Genomic DNA, 25610 nt, shown 5'->3' with positions numbered 1-25610 from the left:
TTACCAATGTCTGCAACTCAGGCTTATCTGCTGACTGCTTCGAGGTGATCGACCCTAAAAGCTGCCAGCGATATGTCTACCAATGCTGTCCGTGCAGACCATCTGACTTACCGCAAAATGCAAAGAGTCTTTCGTTGATGCCATTGCCTGATCATCACGACTTGAGCCAATCCATTGATGAAAATCCTATCACCAAAGCGACTGAGCGTCCAATTATGAAACGAAGAAAATTTGGAAGTGGCAACAGATCTGATCTCATTGAACATCCGGAAGCTAGACTTCCATTACAATGCTCAGACATACCCCAAAGTTTATCAAAACCTCCATATTGGCCGATGAATTGTTGAACGAAGCTTATTATTTGTGGGCTCATTTGCGACTGTTTTTCGATAGCCATGATCGACGCAAAAAGGGCCAGCTGCTCCTAGGGGGACATTGGGCAACATGTAACTTGCAAGAGAGTATCGCTCCGAGGCTGAGAGCAACAGTTCGAAACCAAGTAATAGTCTCAATCGATACGTCTTTGACACAAATTGCATGACTTCGTAATCATTACCGCGTAACTAAGACACCAACGGCCACCGACGTAAATCCCTACAAACCTCCATCCATGTACAAACATCCCCAGACGGCATCCCCTCTGCCTCATCCCTCCGCCTCCAAACCTCCACCAACACCTCCTTCGACGCCCTATAACTCTCAAACCCACTCCTCCCAAACCCTTTATCCAACCACTCCTCTATGTCCCTTCTCTGTCTCGCACTCGCCTCCGCCCCCGCTATAAACGCGGGCCACGCCGTCCCCGGCCCAAGCAGATTATTCCTCTCCAGCGCCTCATCAAACGCGTGCAACGACTCAACAACATCATTGACACTATCTTGTAGAACCAGGGGATTTACATTGCGAATACGACGGTAGAAGAATATCACCAGCGCGGAGGCGAGGGCGCGTACCATGTGCATATGTGGTGTTCCGCCTGGGGCGCTGGGACTGGCGCTCATGGCTGTGCCCTCGTTGTGGCGGGAGCGGAAAAGACAGACTGCGTTTTCTAGGTATGAAGCACGCGGCTGTAATGCCATGAGCGCTTCTGCATCGGACTTTTTAGAAGCGGACAGACGATCCATTACGTTGGCAAGGCGTGTTATTTGCGACACCAGACTGAGCCACGTCTCTGGAACGCCGTAGATCTGCATATACATGTTCTCATGATCCTGCGATGCATCTGCGAGGTGAATGTCTTTAATATCGCGTTTCGTCTTCTGACCGTGGAGTTTTCGGGGTTCAAGATGCAGGAAGTTGTCGAGTGTCATGTCGGGATTGATGGAGCGAGAGGTTGTGGTGCGGAAGGGTGTTTCAATGGCGTGGTTCTCGTCGAGGTATACGTTTAGACTCTCGGAGACGATGCGCATCCAGGCGTAGATGTTGTGGAGGAGGCGGGCGCGGCGGGATATACTTGGTTTGGTGAGGCCGCGCCAGCTTATGAGGCGTTCCATTTCTGTGAGACACCAGCGAGTGTCTGTTTCGTTGCCGGAGAGAAGCTATGATGGTTAGTCTATGTAGGAGTGTATGGTAGTAGGAGAACGTACTGCTGTTGCTAACACGGCACTTATACCCATCAACTGCTCCTTGTACTTCGCCTTGTGCGGCCCAGGCTGCGATTCCTTTTCAAGGCTGACTTTGAGATGTTGTTTAGCAGCTTCATAGGTCCGACTTGACAGCGATTTCCAATGATCGCCAGGCCGAGCTAGATTCGGGAACGTGATGGAGTTGAGCGACAGATGGAATGACGAAACAGCTATCAGAGCGTAAAAGGTAGCCAGGTTAGCACGCTTGATCTGATCTTTATCCACATCCAACATTGTCAACTCGCTCAGTGTCATTATAGCAGATGGATAGTGAAGAGTCTTCCAAGCTGACTTTTCGTTGATGGGGAGAGAACCCATCTGGCTGATGACGTCGTCGTTGAAGTGCTTTAGAAGTAGAGGTGCGTCCATCATGAGATCAAGCTGTGGCCACGCAACGTCATCGCTCGCCGTTTCAAAAGGCATCATGTCTAAAGATCCAGAGAAGCCCATGTTGGATTCATTAGGCCAATTTAGATTCATGGGCAAAGTGTTGAAGTTGTCGAATGGGAGTTGAGGCGGATTGTCGAGAACGCTGACATCCCAGGTGAATAAATCACCCCAGTGCAGAAAGTCGAGGGACGTTGTTGAGAAGTCGTTGGAGGCTATTTGATCGTTTTCGATGGTTTCTGAGAAGTCTTGTGTTTGGTTTTCCGAAAGAGTGTCGAGATCCATGTCGTTGAATGAGACATGGTCTGAAGGCGTTGTGGCGGACTGACTTGTTTCGAACTTGAAGACCTGAAAAGGACCAACTTCGCAAGTATTCGCTGCGTCATCTTTAACATCCAACCCTTTGGACTCTTCATCAATCTGGTTCAGAGCAGCCGTCACCGTCGATGGGACATTCGTAACAAGAGCGTTGCTCATAAGCTCCCTATCCTCCTCTACAAAATTAGCCTAGCCCATTATACAACACACTCGATTCACTTACCAGTAAACAAATGTCTCCTCGAATACTGCTCAGCCCCAACATCAGCAATCTGCGTAGGCTGCCTATCATAAACCTCCCTCCCCGTCGAAACCAACCATCTCAGCGCCGGCGTGAAACCCTCACAGTTCAGTCCCGCCTGCTTACAGCGATTACACCGCGGAAGAGACTGATCACATTTGAGATGACGTTTCCGACATGTCTTGCACCCGCCAAAAGAGTGCGTTCGTCTGGATTTGGTGTTGGACATACTAATTCGTTTGAGTTGATACTAATTCATTATGAAGATGGGGAGTGAGGGTTTGTCTTAAGAGGAAGGGGATCGGGATTGCTTGCTTTTTTGGGAGGGGGCTTATCGGCGAGTGCGACGGGGATTGGCGAATTAGAACCTAGGAAGTGAATTGGGAGTGTTTGATAGGTTGGGAGAGGGAGCTAAGGTGTTCTAGTGTGAGGCTTGAGGCTTCGAGATTGTTTCTCCGCGTGATGGGCAATAGTGGCATTTTTGGTGGAGATTTGGACAAGACAAGACAAAGGGCGTCAGTCGGTTGCAAGTTGTGGGTACCCAGACATGATTTGGATCAGCCTCTTATCTTACAATGGGCATCAAATACTTCAAGTATTGAGGAATTGTGAGTATGCAATGATGCAAGTTCAAAATAGAGGAGGTAGAGTTCCAGAGCATAACTGGCAGTCTGTAAGAGCCAAAAGGCAACAAACCTTGTTTCGATCAGTGGAATCACGATGATGCAGACAACCGAGACTTAGAGAACACTATAGTAAATAAAATTCCGCTATGCTATAAACTATCAATTTGGATCCCATCTCCCATTTTAAACCTTAGCCTCAGCAGAGAACAACTTCTCAATGCGGCGGTTATTCCACTCCCAGGCAGTAACATCCTCATATTTACAAGGAACACCCTCCTCAATAAACTCCTTTAGCGGGAACAGAGACGCACTTCGGTTGGGCTTCGCAAAGTAAGCGATAGAGTATCTCTCCGGAATGACCTGCTCGCCGTCACCAGCCTTGATAGAAGGAGGATACGTAACGCGATGGCACGCAGCCTTGAAAGTATCGTTCGTTAAGCGCTGCAGAGAATCACCGATGTTGAGGATGATGTCAGTGGGAGAAGCTGACTCGACATTATTGAATGTTCCGAGGTTTTCTTGGTCCTCGACTTGAAGACCGCCGACAGAGTCTTGGAAGAGCATGGTGATGGTACCGAAATCAGTATGCTCAGCGATGCGGGTTGCTGTTCCGTCTGCGAGTTCTGAAGCAGGAATAGCAGGGTAGTGCAAGATCCGGAACTCATTCTCAGCGCGGTTATGCAGCGCTTTCAGGTGATCAGGAGAAACGCCAAGAGCAATAGCAAGCGCCTCAAGAAGCTGCATCTCCGTCTTGAAAGCCATCTCATAAAACCCCTCCATAAACCCTCTAAACCCAGGCAACTCCTCCTCCGGAACCCAAAGGTTATCAACAAGCTCATCAGTCGCCGATCCAAAATCCACAGTCTCCTTGATATCGCGAGTCTTTAGCGGTCCAAGGCCCTTCTCGTAACCACTAATATTGGCGACATTTTCCTGGCCGACGAAGGAGTACCCGCGGTTGGGGTTTGCCTGGGGAGGGTGCTTGGCGAGCATTTTTGTCTCGAGGGGGAGGTTGAAGAAGCGCTTTGTTTGGGCGAAGAGCTCGTGGATGGCGGCGGAGGGGATGGGGTGGTTGATTAACTTGACGCCGCCGCGCTTCTTGAGGAGGCGGAGGAGGGAGTCGCAGAAGTCTTGCTTCTGGGAGGGGGTCCCGAAGAAGAGGGACATGTCGAGGGTGTCTGCGTTGAGAGCGGCCATTTTGGAGGTTGTTGTAAATGTTTGGAGGAGAAGTGTAAGTGAAGTCAGAGACTGAAGATGGTTGTGATTGTAAGTGATCAAGTCTATTTGATGCTGGCTTCACAAGAGTTTATATACACAAGTCTTTCGGAAACTGTTACTTGTTTCCCCAGCCTCACATCTTTCAGTTTCAGTCATCATGATCTATCCAACAGCCTACTTCTTCTTCCAGAAACATGTCAGTTTCCCAAAGAGTATAGCGAATAGCTATCTGACAATGCCGGGCTAAGCCGTCAGCATAACAGCCCGGATCCGAGTGCCGAAACAACATCAACAAAGATAGTGAACCCGACAGTGAGACTAGGCCATCACCAGATGGAGAGTTAGAGTGACGGCTATCATCGCTGGAGTCGAGATAAGGATGAATCGTCTTCCCCACAGACAAGCTGAGTGTTAGTGCGTGGGGAAGAATTGAGGGCTGCACAATAGGCAGGAGATCCCGAGATGACCGTATTGGCTGACTCGCGGGTTTGCTTACCCTAGACCTTTTCAGAATGCAGCGAACTCAAATAAATGTATCGCAACCCGTTGGAAAGGGTTACTAGAGCGTTTAACAAAGGACTATTGAGATAAGAAAAAAGCTGAAGACCATAAAAGTAATATCTTATCGTTGATCATCAACGCAGCCGTTGAAGTCAGCCTGAACGTTTCAGCTACCTTACTTGGACTAGGTATCCAGCATCGTAAGGTGTCTGTCCAGCCCTCTCACAAGCGGGCTCAACGCGTGCCAGTGTGCAATGACTTTGACGTTTCACCATCCGTCGAAACTTCGCATTGGCCTCCAATCATTCTACCCCGTGAAACGATCGACAGTGTCTATTCTTGGCAGTGGGATTCCAACGGTGGGATGCCGGATCGTGCCGACAAAAAGGGATGAAGGTCAATGCCCGGGGTTCATGCGCCGGCAATTCCGGGATAATTTGATCCGGAGGCATTGCCAGCATTCGCATAACAAAACAGGAGGTCGCGCAAGAGGTACGTGATACAAATTAATCGCCTTTTTTATCTGATCTTGTCATCTTAATTGTTATGTTCACGGTAATGCCGTTGCGCTGCCGTGAAATTCTCCGAACATCGTTGCGCGGGTATTACGCGACTGTTGACGCGTCGGGTGACCACGAGACTCTCTTCACAACTTGATGGAGATGTTTTCCTTCATTCTTGAGAAAATAAGTTCCATTCATCATCCGTACGTGATCCAATCCCAAACCATCGCAGCCGTTTCGTGTTCGCGATACCCTCCAGCATACGTGCCGAGCGGTTACAACAGAATTCTCCTCAGTGAAGATCCCCCGACCCTTTGGAACGGTAGTTAACCCACTGCAACCACAACACGGCAAAACCGGACCTTTTTGAATCATCTGTACCCAAAGAAATACCCTTACAGTGAAATGAGATGAAGTCTATCACCCAGAAAGTTCCCGTATCTTCAATTACACCGTCACATCATACGCGTCAACGGCACGGCACAGTAGCATTTTAACCACCAGTGGCAGCGCCATCAGATCTATCCTCTCTCTCGGTAATGCAAGCGACAGTCAATGACGTACATAGCAACCAACCTGTCTAGAAATGGTCAGCCAACGCGTCCCCCCCCCTATGCTTGTTGGGGCCTAAACCTGAGACAGCCTCAGCAAAAAAGCACGAACCGTAGCTCGGCAGATGCGGAAATGACAGGGAGGAAGCTTTCTAGAAGCGGGGAGTCAAAGGGAATAAACTTTGCACTAGCGCTTCAATTCAGGGGATTTTAACTGCCGCTGCGACGGGCGCTGGGCATTGAGGCTTAATGCTCTGTTCTGCGGCGGCAGCTCATACGTTTTTGTTATTGCGATGCGCCGAAATTGTTCACAAAGCTTATTAGAGTAGCATTGTAATGCAACGTTAATAACGACAGACATATATAACCCGCTGCTTACCCCCCGATCAATCAGCCGATGCCCATCACTCTCACTCATTTCATTTCTTACGCTCTTTTTTTTATTCTCGGTTAAAAATAACAGTGCAACAATGCCATCCTTCAAAGCCATCTCGGCCTCGCTTGTAGGCCTGCTGAGCCTTGGTAGCGCCAGCGTCATTCCCCCTGTGAACAGTGAGGGGTACTTGGTTGCCTCGACCTACTTTGCGGGGTTCCACTCCACTAGGGGATTTCCTGTCTCGGCGATGCCTTGGGACAAGTACACTGATGTGAAGTATGCTTTTGCTGAGACTACGCCTGATGGATCACTCAACGTTTCCACGTCGCACCCCGAGAACATTCCTTGTTTCGTCAAGGATGCCAAGAAGCATGTATGTTATCGAAAAGGACCTTGATGAGATTGACCTAGCTAATGTGCTTCTAGAACGTCAAGCCTCTTATCTCGATTGGTGGTTGGGCCGGAAGCCGATTCTTGTCTAGCAACATCGACGGTGCCAAGAACCGCACCAATTTCGTCAAGAATGTCATCGACTTTGTTGAGAAGTATGGCTTCGAAGGCTTTGACATTGAGTAAGTTCATGATCCCCAAGCAAGGGGAGGATCGTAACTGACGGAACTCAGCTGGGAGTACCCCAACCGCCAGGGTCTCGGATGTAACGTCATCAACAAGGATGATACTGCCAACCTTCTCGAATTCTTCAAGGAGATTCGCAAGGACCCCAAGGGTAAAAACTACTACATCACTGCCGCTGGATCTGTCTTCCCCTGGAACGACAAGACTGGTGTCGCCTCCAAGGATGTCAGTGGCTTTGCTGATGTCCTCAACTACATCATGCTCATGGTATGCAACTTTCCCCAGTACCAACCTTGACCTCTACTAACACCTTCAGAACTACGACTACTACGGCGCCTGGTCCGCCGTCGCCGGCCCCAACTCCGCTCTCTACCGCTCGTGCGATCCCCGCAACGACCAGGGCTCCGCCGAAGACTCCGTCACCAAGTGGACCGCCGCCGGCATGCCCGCCTCCCAGCTCGTCCTCGGCGCTCCCAACTATGGCCACGGCTTCAAGGTCAACAGCACCTCCGCCTTTGGCAAGAGCAAGAACCACAAGCTCCAGCTGTACCCCGCCCAGAACTCTACCGATCGCTTCCAGGGAAGCAGCTGGGACAACGATCCTCTCATCGATGCTTGCGGTAACCCCAACCCTCCTGGAGGCACCTATCCTTTCTGGAGCTTGATCAAGGAAGCTCACTTCCTCGATACTAAGGGAAACCCTGCCTCTGGTATTGCCTCTGCTTGGGATAACTGCAGTCAGACAGTAAGTCATGTACCTAGAGATACATGGATATAGGACTAACTGGAATAGCCTGTTCTTTACGATGCCAAGCGTGAGATCTATGTCAGCTACGACAACGCTGCGTCTTTCTACGACAAGGGCAAGTTCGTTCTTAAGAACAAGCTCGCTGGATTCGGTACCTACGAGGCTGGTGGCGACTACAACAACATCCTCATCAACTCCATCCGATCTGCTGTTGGTCTGCACTAAGCTGCAGATGCAATGAGCCTCGGGCATTGACTTGGTGTGGATTTTAGACTGATGGATTGGCTTTGCTGGTCTTGTTAACACATGCTTAGAGAATCTCCTAGCTTAATGAAACTTTTCACTTCTTGTAAACCAATTTATTTGTGAATATGAGTACATTGATAGCTGTCGAGTGTTGAAAATACGAATCAACAATGAAATGCGTTGTAAACGACTAAAAGAGAAGAAGATATGTTATGCTTGCTATGGCCTCTGCCATTCTCCATGCTCGTCCATGCAGCGAAGTCCGAGACCTTTGCTGCATGACATGAGCTTGAATCAAGAGCGTTTGCCAGAACCTGCATGAATAGTAGCTTCAACAAAATCATGCCCAATATCAAATCTGATACCCTCAGGGTTCTTAATCCCCGCTCCTTCATCTGCGAGACAGTTAGCAGGTCTTCTCAGCCGAAGCACGTCAACGTTCAAGACTTACACCATGTATGATCAGCCTCAGGATGAGGTCCAACAAGTCCAACCGAGCCCTTCCCATAAGGTGTAATCGAAGCAGCAACATCTCCATTCGCAGAATACTTTCCGACAATCTTCCCTGGCTTGTTCGCGTCCAGACCCCGAATCACAACTCCATCCTGGAAATACAACCATCTCTTATGCTCTGTCGTTCCCGACTGAAAAGTCCAATCAACGTTGATGACAGCATCTTCCTGACCCTTGATCTGCGCCCCCCGACGCTCAATCTCCTGCTCCGTATCAACACCCTTGGGAAGGAGGTTGTATCCATTGACCGGACCAGCGAGATAAGCACCAAGACAGAAGCCAAGATAATGACCTCCGGATTTGACAAATTCTTGGATAGCTTTTTCATATTTCTTTGTTGAGCGGTATGCTTCGCCCCAGTTCGGTCCGCCGCCATGGGCATACACCGTTGCGCCTTTGAGAGCCTCAATCACATCGATTGGCTCATTTGGACCAGCGAAGACGACCTCAAAGTTGGATGGGGAGGAGACCAAGAGGTCGCGGACGCCTTCAGGACAACCTTCAGACGAAGCTGGGCCGCGGTATACGACTGCTTTGGGACGTGCTTGTGCGCACACAGTGGCTGATACTCCATAAGAGATGATGGCCATAGCGATGGAGAATGGGCTTCTGAAGTGCATGATGTTTGAATAGAGTGATCGATTGTTGTGCTTGTGAGTTCGAGTTGATGGTGTTGATTTGAGTTCTGAAGCTTTATCCATGGTCTCCGTTGGCATATTTATATCCAAACCGCCTCTGGTCGGCATTCCAGACAAGTTACCTCCCGCATCTCGGCACGACATGGCGTACAGCTCATCAAATAGGTTCCCAAAGTGCGTACAGATCCTTCATATAAGCAAGCCCTCAGCCGCATTGACAAGCACTGCCAGCCACGATTCATTAGCGCTTTGACGTCAGCATCTGATTAGACAGCGCGTACAAAGACCCCCCACTTGGTGACATGCTCTAGCCCCTTCAATGGAGCGCTTCATCCCGGAATGTGCACAGATTGGATCTGAGATGAATTAAGATTCGGAGCTTTCCCTTGAGCTCTTTGGGCGAAACACCAACAATGCTCCGTCATTAGCTGAGGGTCCTATCTCAGGCCATCGCTCCGTCTGTAGCCCAACAGCTCGCAACACCATGTCGTTTTCCAGAAAATCCGCTAACTGGCCACTATCCCAGATGATCTCCCTCCTGCTCTGCGCTCTCAGCATGAAGATAATCCTGTGTCGAACATTTTCGTCCGTGCAGTACACGTAGAGTTGGAATAAAGCGGCGGTAAGGTCGATTTTGAGACCGAAGCGTGGTCGGGATGGGTTACACCATAGCTTCTCCAGTTGATCGAGCAGAATGTTGCACTCGGCGGGATCAAGATGAGCTTCGACGTCTTCGTCAACGCAGGATTGTTCTTCAATGAGAAGTTCCCAAAGTTTATGCTGTATCCTCAGATTAAGAACCTTTTCGCTGTCAATAGGCTCTTTGCCAGCTGACAACCTCTTCACGAGAATGTCGAACTGGCATTTCCAAGTTTGTACGTTCTCTTGTAACATTGACCATTGCGTATTACACTCTGAGTCTTCATTCTCCCATTCCTGATCAAGATCCCAGGAAATATGGGACACCATGTCGTCAAACTGATTCATGACATCTTCTGCTTCATCAAGATTTCTGAATTCTCCCTCAATTCTCTTCTGCTTTTCCCCCGCTGGCATTAAGAGATGCGTCACGTCGGGAAAGACACGCTCGGGTGAGAAGATGGCGACTTGGGCGGCGATTGCGTGGAATATTGCAGCTAGTTCTTCGAAATCGCGGTTCGGGAAGTATGTTTTTGGGACGTGGTTTGTTAGGATTCTAGTTCCAGACTCGAGATGTCGAACTGCTTCGCCAAAGTCCCCACGGAGACTCTCAAGAATAACGAACAATATGCAACACGTCAAGACCGTTGACATGTCCGGCGGTGACTCTTGGTCGCCTGTGAGTTTCGAAATAGCTTCATTGTAATGCTTCAAAACGAAGCGATCAAGCGACGCCGCGGATGATTGGTTCTGCACCGAATACTGCCAATGCGTCGCCCCCAAAGCCAGGACCGCATGTCGAACGCATTCGCTACTTTGACTCGGAGCAAGAATATTCCTCTTCCAGAACTCCCTGTTCAGATACGGCGTGATCTCCAACTGGCTGATGATATCAGAGAAGAAGTAAACGTAGTAATTCGACTCGAGCGTATCGCCCGGTAGCAGAGGCACCGTCGGAGTCGACACCTTGGCAGCCAGAATTGGCAGAGAGCGGCTCTGTGTCTTTGTCGTGACAGCCTTTGATTGGGGCGTATATCCATCGCAAACATACCCTCCATCCTTGCATCTCTTACAAGTGGGTTTCTCCTCGTCGCATTTCTTGTGTCGTTTCTTACTGTATCTTGAATCAGTAGGTCAAAGAGAGAGAAAAGCGGATTGTATGCGGGACTTACCACGTGAGACAGCCGGTACGAGTCTTGCGTGAGAACGCTCTTACGCGCGGAGCGCGTATAGACCTATCCATTTGGTAATAAGAAGCCACGGATGATATGGTTGTCCCGATGAGCCGTGGACTGGCCCAGATAAGAATGACTGAGGATGTGCAGCAAGTGTATGATGATGCAGAGAAGCTTCGTCAGTGGTTCCATGCCAAGGCCCCGCTACTAAAGTTCCGACCTCAGAAGGCTGCTAGTCGCCCTCCCTGCGCGTATAGACCAGCCAATTGCGTCTATTTCCTTCAGCCTCACTCGGGAGATAGCGCCGAGAATAGTGTTAGGCAGCACAATTCGGCCGGACAAATAGGGCTTTGGGAAATGTCCGTGAATCCTTCAGCTACGCAAGATTGACCGATGAGCCACGTTTTACGTGTCAAGATGCATCCTTTTAAGCTTGTTTACTGATCATCTCGGCACTTGACTCACGTATAAGCTCACGCAGCTTCAGTCCTGAATTTCCGAAAAGTTAAAACAATCGTCCTGAAACGCGACACCATTGGAATGAATCCTTTGGGTGTGCTGGGCTACGTCGTCCAATGGATTCTCTACGCAGTGCGTATCATGACACCTCTATGAGATTACAGCTGACGTGAATAGGGGCTCTACGGATATCAAGACTATTACCCTTTGCTTACGGCGCTGCGACACGTGCGCTCTCTTAAACCTCCGACCTCTGAAGACGGAACGGCAGGAATTCTAGGTCGAACGAGAAACACATCGTTTTGGCCGACGATATATCCCACCAAAGGATTGGGAACATGGCTTGTTGGCGTGGCTGCAGAATCCGCTCTCGAGCATTACCTGCGAATGCTTCTCCCATCCTTCCTTACGAAATGCTTTATAAAAATCATCATCGCACCTCTGAAGTTCCTGTGGATTCGATCGATCATGTCCGAGCTTCCGATACCTCTCAGCTCAAATATCAGACTTCTTCGTTGCGTCACAGCTAAGCAGTGGTTTCACTTCATCGGTACCTTGCTAGCTTGCAACGTTGTCGACGAGATACCAGACCTTGTCTGCAAGTTCGGCCTTCTCTTGCTGTTGGCAAAGGGTGTTGATGTCGTTGAGGAATGGTCAAAGGAAAACATCACAACAACTGGAAGGATAATTCTCAGTGTCTTCTTCGCGCTGCAGATAATACACGCCGTTATCAGTGTTCCACAGACGGTAGCGGGCGTCGAAGCCGCTCCTGATATAGATGAGACAGGAGAAGAGAGGAGTACACATGAACTATTGGTGGATATCAAGACATCGTTGAAAAGCATGAACTTTTCATTGTGGTTCCGATTCGGGGTCTATCATTGTATCACGTTTGTCATGGCTCGCATTGTATTTGCCATTGCATTTGCCGCTGGGGCACTGGGCAATATGGAAGTCAGTATTAGTTGGAAAGATCCCCTGTAGACTTAGAAACCGACGGTATATCCTCTTTCGCTTAATCTGCCTCTCATGCTACAGCCATGCATCTGACGAGTCAAGAGACTGTACATTTACCGCCTCCCTTCTTCACCTCCTCCATCAACGACTTAAACTCCAAATTATCTTCCCCACTCTCAAGGCGCTCGAGGTTCACCTCATGGTCAGGAAAGATAGATCCATACTTCTCATCCAACCACCCATAAGGCCAAATACAAAGCCCTTCCTCCTCTTTGACTTTCCTTCTCCAGTTCTTAACCTTGCCATCCTCATCAGTCGGCGGGACATAAACCTCATCACCATAGTAGTCCCCTTCATCTTCCGTAATAGGACGTTCCTTGGTCGGCACACATATGACCTCTGCAGGTGCTCTCAGAGCCTGCCGTGCAGCTTTAAACAGATCAGCCCACCTTGGTGCAGCGTCGCCATTGGGATCGGAACTAAACGCCACGCATTCCGTGATGCAGAGTCGGGACAGCGTGCCGTTTGTTGCTTTGAGGTAATCTGTAAGCACAGAGGTCACTGCTATACCATCCACGTGCAACGACCTCAACGAGGGCATGCAACCAGGAGGTATGTACAACGAGCCTTCGCCGCCCAGAAAGCCATCGTCGTGAGTCTTGAGTTTAAAGTATTCCAAGACATTTGCATGAGCCAGAACATTCGTCGGTAGTTCATTGAAGAAGGCGTGAAAGCCAGGTAACGTATTAGCCTGCCAACCAGCCCCATTGTCACCACCATACGTATTGAGCGTCAACTTCTTCAACCGGCCCAGAAACTCAGACCATTCTTTTTCCTGCCAGAACGAGGTTTTTCGAGGGAGAAAGTTCAAGATGGTAAACTCATCGACTGTTGAAAGCGTAGCGACGTCATGGTACATATCCCGCAAGGCTGCACGCCATGAATATCTCCCTTCCTTTCGCTCAACGTCTTCCCAACTTTCAGGCTCGCAGCAGAAGTAGATGTAGTTTTTGCCGATATCGTTGTTGTCCCAGTCCGCATCGAGCTCAAAGTCTTGTTCGCCATTGGTGTGTATCGTCAGGGCCTTGCAGCGTGGTAGGCCCTTGAATCGGATGAGATCCTGGATGATTGATGTGTCTGCTTCTTTTCGGGCCCAGACTGATGCGGGAGGATTTGACCAGTACCACCATCTGTCAGGATAATCGTCCTTGTCGCTCTCTTCTTCCTCCTCTCTTTTACCCTCCTTGCCGCTGTCGTCTGGTGTTTCAGGCTCTGGTCCAGACTCTTCGCCGTCGTTCCCTTCCTCATTCTCTGACATATCCTCATCCTCACTCTCATCCTCCTCTTCCTCCTCCTCATCCGCCGTCTCAGTCGATTCCTCCGGGTAGAAAGTAACATTCAACCTCAATTCCAGAATATTTACTCCATATTTGTCGACAATAGTTGGCACGATGTGATCCTCTACAAGCGGACAATTGACTCGCAGCACCTTGAAGAGACATGGCGCCATTGCGGTCCGAAGCCCGGAATTGGCCAGACTGAGGTTCTTTCGATCATCTGGCTCAAGATAATCCGAAATGCCGAATAGTACTTCAGGTGGTAGATTCTCAAAAAAGTGAGCGGACATTGTCGCCGTGGATTGAGCTTTGTGATTAGAGACTGATATTGAGAGATATTTTAACCTCGGTATTGCAAAGCGAAGCTGCCAAAACGAATTGGGGATGGCCACATTATAAGGTTGACAATTGTTGTCAGTGCTGCTGGTGAGAATAGTGACCTGAAATGGCGGGACTATGCCTGTAGTGGTCTAGAGTCAGCTTCTGTTGCCTGGGCTTTACTGGATTCAGCGTTTGCAGAATTCTTGGCAGTAGGTAGGTAGTACGGGTACTGATCCGCGGTTGCATACAGCACCAACGCCCTGTAGCCTGACTGCTGCTGAGAAGAATGATCTTTGCTCCTCCGATAAAGAGCAGCCAAGTTACAGGGCATTAGTGGGCACTAATCACTGGAGCTTCTTATCAACAGCACCTTGAGTATTGAGCCTCCCTACCTTAGCCTCCGCAGAAGGACATTTATTCTTCAGACGAAATAAAGTGAGACCCGACTGGTTACATCAAACCCCCTCCTCTACAGAGATACCTCTCCCATCCTTCTCCGTCCCATCAACAGGCCCCAAAAACATGATATCATGCAATATCTGCTTCCAAGCGCCATCCTCTTCCCGCCACCAATACTGAACCTTGACCAAAATCCCTCGTCCCTTATTATCCTCCGTCCACATATTAACTCTAAGCCCCTCCCACTTCTCAGTCTTCGCTTTGTCACGAACCTCCTCCAAAGACGCAAAACCAGCGGGAGCCAGTTCCCTGATCGTTGCGAAATCTTTTTTTTCGCTTGTAACGAGTGGCCGCATGGTGTAAAAGCTTTTCACTGAAGCTGGGTCCATTTCACTAATGTCCCATCCCGCTTCGCGGTAGATTCTCTGGAGGACATCGCCTGATTCGCGAAGGTAGCGGAGAATGGTGTCTCTGTCTTTTGCGGCGTAGGCTGGGCCTGTGCGACATATCTGACGGCATTCTGGTGAGAGAAAGAGGGACTTGGCGTCGATGGACTTTGTTTCACGATATTCGCGATAAAATTTGAAGAGTTCCTCCTCAAGAGGCGAATATTCGGGAGACGCCATTGTGATGTTCTGAAGTGCGGTGAATAATTCTGCTAGGAAATTTATTTCTGATGTTAAGCTCAATAGATATCGTTGTACGTGGTACCGGTTATTCATTTAGCCATTCTCTCAGCTTGTATTGAAGCCCGCTTATGGTTTTCATAAGCTGGAGGACCCAAGGAGAAAATACCCACGATACTGTGTCTTACTTGACGACAAGTCACCGAAAATATTACAAGGCTGCGCTGCTTTCTGGTGGCTGGGGCCATGCGCCATGCATTCGCTTGAAACATCCAAGCTCTGTTGTTAGCAGCATTGATCTAGATCTCAGCGTTAGATCAAGCTTGTGCGACATTGTTACTGCTGCGATAACCGAGCATCCTTGTCTCACCACCTGGGTGGCATAGTCAAGAGGTAACACGGGATACTCCAGCGGCAATCAGAGTTATTTGTATGCTTCACATTGCCGAGAAACTTAATTTTCTCTTCACCATTCCATTTCCTCGACACCGTACATGATGCCAGGCCATCAATTCTCACGGCACGCCAGTCTGTTTGTGCTCTTGCGAGGGAGATGCTATAACGACTCAAGAGGAGCCATTGGACTTTGCAGTATTGAAGTGCCTTGAATGGTCTTTTATTGGCGCTTGTCGATGGCACGGTCTCTTTTCCCGACGAAAGGCTATCTTGGCCTTGAAAAAGTGCAACTCATCACTGGCCAGATACGTACTCTATCGCCTTGGCAGATTGGGTAACACGAATGGCAGCTTGCCTTGAAGTACCCATATACGGACTCCACTGTACTGCATATAGCCGGAGACTCTGCCTTATCGCAAAATATTAGATCTTGGGGTTTGGCAAGCATGGGACCAGCAAGCATACCAAGAGATTGGCGAGGACATCTTCAACAAAACACAGAAATACCATTTCTATATGTTCTGCCGGTAATCTCTGTGTGAGTGTTCTCTGGCAGGTGTATTCTGGCACTCAAATGCTTGAGAAAAGAGATAACAAGGTATATGCACTTCTGCAAGCCACTTCATGTTTGCCCAGAAAAACTTGAGCGTCATTGGCCATCTCTTGGAAACTGTGTAACACGACAAACGACTAACCACAATTTTATGACGCCTCAACTTCAGAAAGTGTTTGTAGATGCATAAACGCGGGAACAGACATTTTCAATCAGAAAGTGGTTGTTTATTTTGCTCGTTCCCCTCTTTCTTTTTACTCTCTCCATCGTCTCTGCCATCTTCAACATCGTCTTCCACTACCAACGCTTCCTTTTCTAGATATCTCTACTACAAACCTCTTCCTCTTGTCTTTTACACATACAGACATCATGGATAGCGATCGTCGTTCCCAGCTTGAATCTTGCTCCAGCATACTAGCCGCTGTCAAGCTCATCGAGGAGAGAGCCATAGAATTTCACAGGCAACTGTTGGTTTACCAAGTCCTAAGTCTAAAAGACGACCAGCTAGATCTCGACAACCGAATCAGAGACCTGGGTGCCGAGATGCGCGAACTTCAAGAGAATAATCGAGACATTACTAGCCATGCCAATGAGGCCAAAAGGTTAGGACAGAAGCTGAAACAAACCACCCGCGATATCTCCAGGAAAGCGCGTGAGGAACCAGTAACACTTGAGGATATCGAGCCATATGTTCAAGAGTTCACCGAAAAGACTCATGTAGCCATGGGGGCCATGCTTGCATATCACGACAGACTCATGGCACAAGCTGGAGCGAACCTGCCACCTACTCCGGCTACCGACTTGGGCGATGATAGTGACAACGACGCGCCACTCGATACACCTGATTCTTCCCCTCCCTCTCCTCATCCTACCCTCCGGAGCCCTCCCACGAGTAGCCGGACTTCCCCAGACGCAGGAGCCCCCTCATTTCCCAATCATCTTGCACGTTGCCGTGAGATCACGGCCACAGAGATAGGTGGGTTCTCTGGTCAGAAGATCACCGAGACGCCAGCTGGAAGCGCCGAGTGGTACGTGTTCCAGTGTGAAGAGCACAGCTTGCGCTTTGATGGCCTTCCGCGACCGGCGCAGGCTGCCGCAAGGCATGCTATAACGCATCGGCTCCCACCTACTCGTCCATCTGCCATTGAAGCCTTTGGCATCAAGATCGTTGGTTGTGACGCTGCAATTGCAAAGGCACATAACGATTGGGTCGTCGTGCAAGCTAAGCGAGAGGCTGGCCTTCAAGCAAACCGAGGCACTGACGGCAGTGCTTATCGTCCTCAGCGTGAACGACACAACGACGAGATGGCATCACTTCTTGGTGACATTAATCCCTCTCACCCACGGCATTTTCCGGTCCGACAAGCAGCAGCAACGAGAAAGCGCACAATCCTCACCCGTGAGCTAGACGGCACTGAAAGGCCCTTTGAGATTACTGCCAAGGCTATCTACTGGATCAAGTGGCCAGACGATGGCATCTGCTATCCAGCCTACGTTCTTCCTTGGGAATCCTTCCCGCGATTTCGGAGCAAGTACCTCGCACCAGTTGACCGTGGACTTTTGGAGACGTTAGATGAGTTGCCAGCCTGCTATGACAGAGCCTATGGACTCGCTGGTGTTTGGGCAGAGGGATACAAAGATGGCCAACGAAAGATGAACAAGCGTGTATACCCCGTCATCTTCTTTACTCTTAGGAAGAGGTTTCCGTGGGAGTGTGAGACGGCATGGGCTGCGGAGAAGGACTTTCGTGTTTTTGATGGTGATAAGGAAGATCCTCAGTTCAAGGCGTTGGTTGATCATTGGAAAGCGAGGGAGAATCGCCAGACTCCGGATGATGAGTTGATCAGAATGAGTAAGTTGACCATCTTATATCTCTTCTGGTTTTCAGTTACTGACAGTGATATCAGAATTGATGTCGCCGCCAGGCGATCAGACATCATCAGACGGCTCAAGCAGCGTTGGGGAATTAAGTCCAGAAATGTCACATGAGAACGGAAACATCGACGACGAACTCCGAAATTCTTTTGTGGAGTTGAATGAACGCTTGGATAGCAATCGAGGGTCGAGGCGAGCAGAGTCACCCAACAGTGATGACAGCGCTGGCGATATCGGAGATGCTTTGGTCCGCGACGCCATGGAATCTCAATCAAGGCATACCAGCGCTCATCTGTCTCAGCACATGCCGCAGCGCCAAGGCAGCGAGACGTATCGTCGCGGTAGCAGGTCTATGTCACGAGACAATGGCCCTCCCACTGGCCGACTCTACCCAGATGAAGACGAGGATTCAGATATCTATGGTGACGATAACGTTGGGCCGTTCAACAGTAGAAATTCCAGCGAGGAGTCTAACGCCGTATCCAGCAGACACAACCTTGGAGAATCTCCCGTGAGGTCTTGGGAGCTCTCTGATCTCATCAATGGAAGGACAACGATTCCCCCTTCAGACGACGAGGAGTCTCTGCAGGAGAATGAGAGTCATTGTGAGATGAATTTTCCTTCCTTGGAGGTTTCTTCAGGCCAGAGGGCTGATTCCATTGTGAGCGACGAGGACGTTATGCAAGTTGATGAGCCTTCCACCTCGATGGAAAGAGTCAGTTCCTCTGAACAGCGGTTAAGACAGGCGATGGCTAGTGCTGCTCGCCAGACAAATGCTGTCTGGCGTGAAACCTTTCGCGAGCACTCTGAGGAGGTCGACGAGTTGTTATAGGCGAGTTGCATGTGTCCGTGTATCTAGCTAGCTTTGTCTCATTCTTCTTCTGTCTATGTTCTCACATTGTCTCTGCATCTGCCTTCCATATTTTTAATTTCCACTCTGGAGTCTTTTGATATCTTTCAACCCCCCTCGCATCTGGCTTACCTCGTGGGTCTCGTCAACCCAGCCTGTCTTTACCAATAAGGCTTTCAACGACCTTTTTCACCAACATCTCCAATTATCCGATCATTAGAATCATCAGATGTTAGGTCTCGGCGTCAATGAAGTATTTATCCTCTTATCTCATTGTTCCTATAAGACGTCGCTTGTTCTCCATCACTTTTGTAATCTGATACGAGGACCTAGCATGGCATGACTGAAAACAGGGTTTTGAGACTTGTGACACAGTTTTGGGCTAACATTATGCTTAATTTAAAGACCTTGCAGTGATCAATTTAGCCAAAAGCAAAATGCAAGCTACGGGCGCTGATGCAGACAAACCTTGGCTACGGTCTTGACAACTTCCTCTTGAAGACTTAGACCATATTCCTACCGCTTATCATTTGACTGAAACCTTCGAATCAACGTTACAATCACCTTCTTTAGTGTCTTGGCTTGCCAAAAGGTCCTTCGTCGATCCTCTTGGTCCTTGTCAGCGTAACACTGAATTGGCGTCAACGCCTTGGCCTATGGCGTGCTCTACCAGTCTGGAAGGTCATTAGCGTCACGCAATCGACATGGAACCGGGGGCGAAGGGATCGACATACTCGTATCTTGAAATATCCCGATAGCTATCAACCAGAGGAATTGTTTAAAGATGTGAGGTTGCACTGGTAGACTGGCTTGCTCGCACTAGAGTCTTGCCATCTTGATAATTGTCTCCATTGTTGTCCCACCATGGGTTTTTCTTTATCGAAATGGCGTCCTCGGCCAGAGGCAAAACCAGCTGTTATCGATGTCGATCAGAACTATACATCTGACAGCTCAGATCCTGCGCTTCTTCGCGATGGCAACCTTGCTTTCACGCGTGTGCAGGGCGGAAATGACGCTAAGGCTTCGTATCAAGAGGCTATCGGCGCGCCCGTGGAGACAAACTCACCTCTGGGTTATCATGTTGGATGGTTGACTATCATTTTCTTGAACGTCAACCAGATGATTGGTACTGGTATCTTTTCGACGCGTACGTACCATTGCTTCGTTTATCGAGTGGTCATCAGTATACTAACGCTGCTATAGCTGGAAGTATCCTCAACTCAACAGGATCAATAGGCCTCGCTTTGATCTACTGGTTCATCGGCTTCATCATGGCCATTGCCGGATTCTGTGTGTATCTTGAGTTTGCCAGTTATTTCCCAAGTCGATCCGGAGCCGAAGTCGTCTACCTCGAACAAGCATACCCCCGTCCAAAGCATTTCTTTCCCATTGCGTATGCAGTGCAATCAGTTGTCTTGTCCTTCAGCAGCAGCAATGCTATCGGTTAGTTGACAGTAGTGTTCTGGGTTGCCAGTTACTAACTGGTTGTGTAGTACTGTCTCGATATCTCTGGAGAATCGCTGGGAAGACGCCCAGTGACTGGGAAATGAAGGGTGTTGCCATCGCTGCGTACACACTAGCTGTGATTTGTGAGTAGCCTGAAGGCCCAAAAGCAAGGGTCGACTAATATAGATGCAGGTGTGATCGCTCACAACAAATATTCCCTTTGGGCTGTCAACATCTTGGGCTTCCTCAAGATCATCACCCTCATCTTGTCAGTTCACCACCTCGTCAATCTTCTCACTCTAACCTTTTCAGCATATCAGTCACGGGCTTCGTAGTTCTCGGTGGCAATGTTTCTAGAATCCCAGATCCAAATGCCAACTTCCGCAACGCCTTCGAGGGCACAACCAACAACGGCAACGACCTTTCAACTGCCTTGGTCAATATCGTCTTCTCGTACACTGGCTATGCCAACGCCTTCAACGTAGTCAATGAAGTCAAGAGACCGATCCCTACGATCAAGAAGTACGGTTTCATCTCTGTACTTCTCGTTGCTGTCCTATACATGCTGTGCAACGTCGCGTATTTCTCTGCTGGTAAACTTCATCGCGCTATGAGCTTCGCGGGCTGATATACTGATGCGAGCTTTTAGTCCCCAAGGAAGAGTTTGCAGAGTCGAATGAGATCGCCGCATCGGTCTTCTTCACCAGTGTCTTTGGTACCAGTGGTGCTGTGACAGCGTTGAATGTTCTTGTACTGCTCAGTGCATACGGTAACCTTCTTGCAACACTGATTGGTGCTTCAAGATTGATTCGTGAGATCGGACGGTTGGTCGCCATATCCCCGTAACTTCTCTTTGTATACTGACTCGACATACAGCCAAGGAGTCTTGCCTTTCACTACATTCTGGGTATCAACAAAGCCCTTTGGAACACCCATCGGACCCTATCTATTGAAGTGGGCCATGACGTTCATTATGATCGTAGCCCCTCCTGCTGGTGATGCATTCCAATTTGGTGAGACTTTCATATCACAAGCTTCTGCTGTCCGTCCTGCTGATTTTGAGCCAGTCGTGAGTCTCAAGACATACCCCGAAGGCCTTTTCTTCCTAGCCATGAGTATTGGCCTCTACATCGTCCGACGTCACAACAAGCGCGTTGGACGAGGACCTCCGGAGTTCAAGGCCTGGGATGTCGCAGCCATATTCTTCATTCTCATCCAGATCTTCATCATCATCATGCCATGGTACCCTCCCAAGGGCGGCCCGTACGCTGGCGACGTGAGTTTCTGGTATGCAACTTACTGCGTAGTCGGCATCGCAATGTAAGTTTTCCTCCCTTATTACCAACGATTGGACCCCAAACTGATCGTGCAACCTTTCCAGCATGATTCTTTGTGGTGCGTACTACGTCTTCTGGATCTATATCATTCCCAAATGGAAGGGCTATGCAATTCGGCCTGAAGTTCTCGAAGTTGACACAAATGGCGCCAACACGCATCGCTTAGTCAGGGTGCCTCTTGTTGAGATTGAGAAATGGGACGCAGAGCATGACGAGGCTGGGAATTTGAGGCAACGTCACGTTGGTGATGGACCAGTACAGACAGGCGAGGTACTTGATCACAAAGAGATTTGACGTGTGCAACAGACTTGGTTTGCCTGAAACAGATGGTCTTCCTTGTATAATGATGATATAGGCAGTACTAATCCGAGTACCCACAAGCGTTTGGCTTCTTTTCTTTGATCGTTCGATTAATGGTCATCGTGAAAGCTTCTGGGTAAAAGCTTATATTGAGACAAAAAATACCGTGTTCTTATTTGTTACCTGTGTTTGCAGCCTAAAGGTTAACCTTATAGGTCGCATTCATCCCCATAGTTGATCGTTTGATGTTGACGAAACATGGAAGATACAAACATCTTAACCAACCAGTACAAATAACAGGCATAAACAGCCATTCCATATGATCCCAGCTCCTGCACAATCCGCCACCGGTCATTTCCCTTCCCAGCCTTCCCAGCGAAAGTTTGCGCAATCTGGACCATGACTTCAGAATAACAAGCAAAGCCTTCGTATTGAACTGGATCAGCAGGGCAAAAGAGCATCCTCAAAGGAGAGGCGAAAGTGGCGACACTCGATGAAACTGGTAGGCTCAAGTGGTAGGATGGGAAAGGTTGCAGAGACAGCACCTTCAAAGGGATGACAGAGTCGGCAGGGGAGAGGAGAAGCCGGTGAGGCGGAAATCTCAAAGGTCAGGCGAAGCCAATGAAAGCGCCAGCAAAGGAGAGAAGCCTGTCGAAAGCTGACTAGCTTCGAGTTATAGCAGGGAGGCGCCGAAGGGAAGTCAAAGTCGACGTCGGTAGGCGAATTTGGCACGAGAAGGGCACTGGAAGCACCTTCAGCATGCAACTTTTAGCGACTGTTCAAAGTAGCAAGGTGGATCTGGTGAAAGTCTGGGAGGTCCAAAAAAGCCGCTCAAGACGGCGATGACGAGAGACGACGGCCGATCCAGCCAATGCGGCGGCGGGAGGTTGGAGGCGGGGATTGGGGAGATGGAGGAGATGGGGAGGAGGACAAAGACGAGAGGAGGACGAAGTTGTGCCTCAAGCTCTGCCTTGGTCGCCGTCCGTCCTGGAAGGACCCCCATCTCTGGGGCAAAGTACACTTCCAGGAGGGCAAGCAAGTCGTCGAGTCGAGGCATCTTGGGAGGCATGGCGGCGGCGGCAGCGGCGGCGATGCAAAGGGAGATGATGCTTGAAGAAAAAAAAAAGAAATCTGGACGGGAAGCCTGGGAAATTGAGAGGGCATCCATTGCGGAATCCCAGTGAGGAAGGAGCAGGCCATTCTATGAGGCGGCGAGGAAGCGATGTCGTCTGTTGAGGAAGGCATGCCTGCGTTGGGAAGGAGCCAGTACCTAGTTACCTCAATGAGACAATCTCTTGGTTGAGACGACACGATCACTCAAGAGGAAAAGAATTGGGATGGTTCACATTGTAAAATAGCAAATTGGAGATAGCGAAACTAATTGCTGATGCGAATAGAGATTTCCCACGCGTCGTCTCAAATTTGTCTGTCAATAGGGGTAAATGCTGTCTGCGCTGGACCATCACCAAACGTGACACTGCCTCAGGTTCCCAGTTTCGTCAGGCTCTGTATCCAAGTTCTCAATCCCAACAGAAATGGAACCCTTGGCCAAGCGATGCGTACCTAAGTACCTCTCGTCGCCGGTTGTATCGACTTCGAGAACTTCCGGCCGAGTTGCATAATGCGTCCATTTGTGAATGATGTAAACCCGATAGATGTAGTGGATACTGCAAATAATTATGCTGGAAAACCGGAATCTTTACCTGGTAGATAAGAGTATAACCAGAAGAGAGGAAACGTGTAGTGCAATGCCGACTATGCAGTACGATGCGGAGCAATCCTTAGTGTATCGACTGCCCACAGGAGGGTACCGCGGAATGAGACTGATGAAGATCTGGATGAGAGCGTAGAACTCTGGAGTCCCCTTCCAACGTGATTGTTGTGACGTCGATCGACGTAGAGGTCAATACTCGCGGCCAAGGAGAAAAGGCATTCAGTCATTTAGTAGAGGCCTTGCCACTGACGACCAGTTCAACGTACAGAAATCGCACGAGACAATTGTTTATTTTAATAGACTTGCTAAGCTGAAACGCATCAACAACAAGAGGTGCTATAATCATTGTGAATGCCATGGCTGTTTCGAAAAGCTTTGTTAATACCTATAAGGGAGTGAAGAGCAAGGCTCCTTGGCTATATATCGAGTCCGGAAACGATGAGAAGCATGAGAGAATCCGACAGGCCATCTAAGTCTCTTAAACCAATCTAAAATCCTAGAAATCGCAAGACTATTATAATATATACCTTAGGTAAAGGACTGTCTCTAGTTCTATAGACTTTAGAAGGTCCTCTTAATTAGGCGCGTGAATGCAATATAGGGGAACCTGTTATTCTTATAGACTGTTATTTCGCTTAAGAGGACAATTATTATTTACTGAGGTAGGTTAATATCGCCGATACTACCTTTAACAGATTGTTTAAAAGCCTTTCAGGCAATCCCTCTACTTACACTAATGAGATATAGGGTTATTCTGAGGTACCCTAGATCCTCCTCTTTACTATTAAGCAATACTGCTTACATTCAATCTTTTTACTACTATAAGACCTTGTAACTGCCATGGTGATCTGAATGAGCAGAAAAACTCGGAACAGCCGTATTAAACCTAGCGCAAGTGCCTCTTCACCACATCGGGTTTGGGATGTTCCAATGTCGAGTACAATGAAGGTCTCAGAGTCCAACTCGGTTCTCGGACACTCTTGCTCATCATGAACCTACACAAACACATCGGAATCAAGTAAGGCCACGCCCAGTAGAAAGAAGCTCAAGATCGATAGCGCAGGACGCTCTGAAACACGTAACCTTGATGATAAGCTCAACAATTTGCTTAGCAATATGGCACTTTCTCCCTACTCCAGGCCAAGCTCACTATTGGTCACTCGCCTCCAGATAAACCCAGTCACCACCACCGCAACAATTAATGATAGATGATCCTGAACACCTTTCTTTGATTCATAATGGCTATACAAACGCTGTTGTTAAATGTTCTTCCCTTGAGACACAGAAGTGATGACAGTGATAGGGCTGGCCAAAGAAGCTTGACTTTAAGACGAGGAGCACTAGTGTACTTACCGTAATCTATTACGAACTAGGAGCTTCGGAAGCAAAGTAACTGGATGCTGGCTGGACAGAGATGGGTAAAGACGGAGAGGCGTGTCTGTTAGGCTGCCTGGATAGCGACATCCTTTCAAATGTTATTGGCTCCATGGCCAGCTTCCAACACTGTTGAACACACTTAACATGGAATCTAAAAGGACGTTCTGGATAAGTCAACTGAAGAGACGTATATTTGATCATTTCTTTCAATGAGCTGAGAGCCGCAATACATCCATCATCAGAGGCCTTTTTTAACGCCACAGATGAAGCAACTGATAATCTCACGAAATTCTCCTGTTGCTTCTACCTATCATCTTGAATTCCAGTGCTGCTTTGGCGGCACCAAGCAGCTCGATGGGAGGTTAAAGGCCAGCTCCTGGCGTTGTTGCAGAAATGCTAGCAAGTTAACAGATAGGATTTTCAGAGAGTAGTGAAAAACAGATAGAAGTGCTTGCAAAAGGTATTTTATAGTGTTGCTATAAAAATATAATTAATAGTAAAGACAAAGAGATTATTAAAATCTTTATTATAGTAGTTAATATTTAATAGAGATAATGGCTGCTGAGTTGCAGGTAATTAATTGAGAAGGTCGACAGGACAGCTCCTTCCTTAAACAGATTTTCCCAGCCTGCTTAATAACCATCAAACAAGCCCTTGTGGCCTAATGGCTAAGGCGTCTGACTTCTAAGTGTAGTCTTCACATGTGGAGATTATGCAAAGTTGCTCATCAGAAGATTCGTGGTTCGAGTCCGCGCTGGGGTTCTTCTTTTTGACTTTTGGAA

The 25610-nt window shown here is 48.7% G+C and overlaps 11 protein-coding genes and 1 non-coding gene across 12 annotated transcripts; 5 read left to right on the top strand and 7 right to left on the bottom strand.

Moving 5' to 3' along the window:
- Positions 1-563: 563 nt before the first annotated feature.
- Positions 564-2800, bottom strand: FPRO_14519 (uncharacterized protein; the record flags this gene model as incomplete). The annotated part of the gene is made up of 3 exons (XM_031219553.1): positions 564-1538; positions 1587-2506; positions 2554-2800. The coding sequence occupies 3 exons, from the start codon at positions 2798-2800 to the stop codon at positions 564-566; spliced, it is 2142 nt and encodes a 713-aa protein (XP_031085301.1).
- A 580-nt stretch (positions 2801-3380) lies between these two features.
- On the bottom strand, positions 3381-4394 carry FPRO_14518 (uncharacterized protein; the record flags this gene model as incomplete). Its single annotated transcript, XM_031219552.1, has 1 exon — positions 3381-4394. One exon carries the CDS (start codon positions 4392-4394, stop codon positions 3381-3383), a length of 1014 nt encoding a protein of 337 aa, XP_031085300.1.
- A 2046-nt stretch (positions 4395-6440) lies between these two features.
- FPRO_14517 (uncharacterized protein) lies at positions 6441-7895 on the top strand (the record flags this gene model as incomplete). Its single annotated transcript, XM_031219551.1, has 5 exons — positions 6441-6719; positions 6773-6918; positions 6970-7189; positions 7239-7667; positions 7716-7895. 5 exons carry the CDS (start codon positions 6441-6443, stop codon positions 7893-7895), a joined length of 1254 nt encoding a protein of 417 aa, XP_031085299.1.
- Positions 7896-8210: 315 nt separating this feature from the next.
- FPRO_14516 (uncharacterized protein) lies at positions 8211-9019 on the bottom strand (the record flags this gene model as incomplete). Its single annotated transcript, XM_031219550.1, has 2 exons — positions 8211-8311; positions 8368-9019. 2 exons carry the CDS (start codon positions 9017-9019, stop codon positions 8211-8213), a joined length of 753 nt encoding a protein of 250 aa, XP_031085298.1.
- Positions 9020-9433: 414 nt separating this feature from the next.
- FPRO_14515 (uncharacterized protein) lies at positions 9434-10949 on the bottom strand (the record flags this gene model as incomplete). The annotated part of the gene is made up of 2 exons (XM_031219549.1): positions 9434-10820; positions 10879-10949. The coding sequence occupies 2 exons, from the start codon at positions 10947-10949 to the stop codon at positions 9434-9436; spliced, it is 1458 nt and encodes a 485-aa protein (XP_031085297.1).
- A 472-nt stretch (positions 10950-11421) lies between these two features.
- On the top strand, positions 11422-12324 carry FPRO_14514 (uncharacterized protein; the record flags this gene model as incomplete). Its single annotated transcript, XM_031219548.1, has 2 exons — positions 11422-11472; positions 11518-12324. 2 exons carry the CDS (start codon positions 11422-11424, stop codon positions 12322-12324), a joined length of 858 nt encoding a protein of 285 aa, XP_031085296.1.
- Positions 12325-12394: 70 nt separating this feature from the next.
- On the bottom strand, positions 12395-13924 carry FPRO_14513 (uncharacterized protein; the record flags this gene model as incomplete). The annotated part of the gene is made up of 1 exon (XM_031219546.1): positions 12395-13924. The coding sequence occupies one exon, from the start codon at positions 13922-13924 to the stop codon at positions 12395-12397; it is 1530 nt and encodes a 509-aa protein (XP_031085295.1).
- A 486-nt stretch (positions 13925-14410) lies between these two features.
- FPRO_14512 (uncharacterized protein) lies at positions 14411-14980 on the bottom strand (the record flags this gene model as incomplete). The annotated part of the gene is made up of 1 exon (XM_031219545.1): positions 14411-14980. The coding sequence occupies one exon, from the start codon at positions 14978-14980 to the stop codon at positions 14411-14413; it is 570 nt and encodes a 189-aa protein (XP_031085294.1).
- Positions 14981-16298: 1318 nt separating this feature from the next.
- FPRO_14511 (uncharacterized protein) lies at positions 16299-18636 on the top strand (the record flags this gene model as incomplete). Its single annotated transcript, XM_031219544.1, has 2 exons — positions 16299-17781; positions 17837-18636. The coding sequence occupies 2 exons, from the start codon at positions 16299-16301 to the stop codon at positions 18634-18636; spliced, it is 2283 nt and encodes a 760-aa protein (XP_031085293.1).
- Positions 18637-19518: 882 nt separating this feature from the next.
- On the top strand, positions 19519-21731 carry FPRO_14510 (uncharacterized protein; the record flags this gene model as incomplete). Its single annotated transcript, XM_031219543.1, has 8 exons — positions 19519-19801; positions 19858-20097; positions 20148-20243; positions 20293-20368; positions 20413-20693; positions 20750-20924; positions 20977-21420; positions 21482-21731. 8 exons carry the CDS (start codon positions 19519-19521, stop codon positions 21729-21731), a joined length of 1845 nt encoding a protein of 614 aa, XP_031085292.1.
- Positions 21732-22491: 760 nt separating this feature from the next.
- On the bottom strand, positions 22492-22806 carry FPRO_14509 (uncharacterized protein; the record flags this gene model as incomplete). Its single annotated transcript, XM_031219542.1, has 1 exon — positions 22492-22806. The coding sequence occupies one exon, from the start codon at positions 22804-22806 to the stop codon at positions 22492-22494; it is 315 nt and encodes a 104-aa protein (XP_031085291.1).
- Positions 22807-25478: 2672 nt separating this feature from the next.
- tRNA lies at positions 25479-25590 on the top strand. The gene is made up of 2 exons: positions 25479-25515; positions 25555-25590. It is a non-coding gene; the product is annotated as a tRNA-Arg (tRNA).
- Positions 25591-25610: the final 20 nt, after the last annotated feature.

This window comes from Fusarium proliferatum, assembly GCF_900067095.1.
Source record: "Fusarium proliferatum ET1 genome assembly, contig: FPRO_scaffold008, whole genome shotgun sequence".
Lineage (NCBI taxonomy): Eukaryota > Fungi > Ascomycota > Sordariomycetes > Hypocreales > Nectriaceae > Fusarium > Fusarium proliferatum.
The sequence above is the reverse complement of the archived record's forward strand: the minus strand, read 5'-3'. Positions and strand labels throughout refer to the sequence as shown.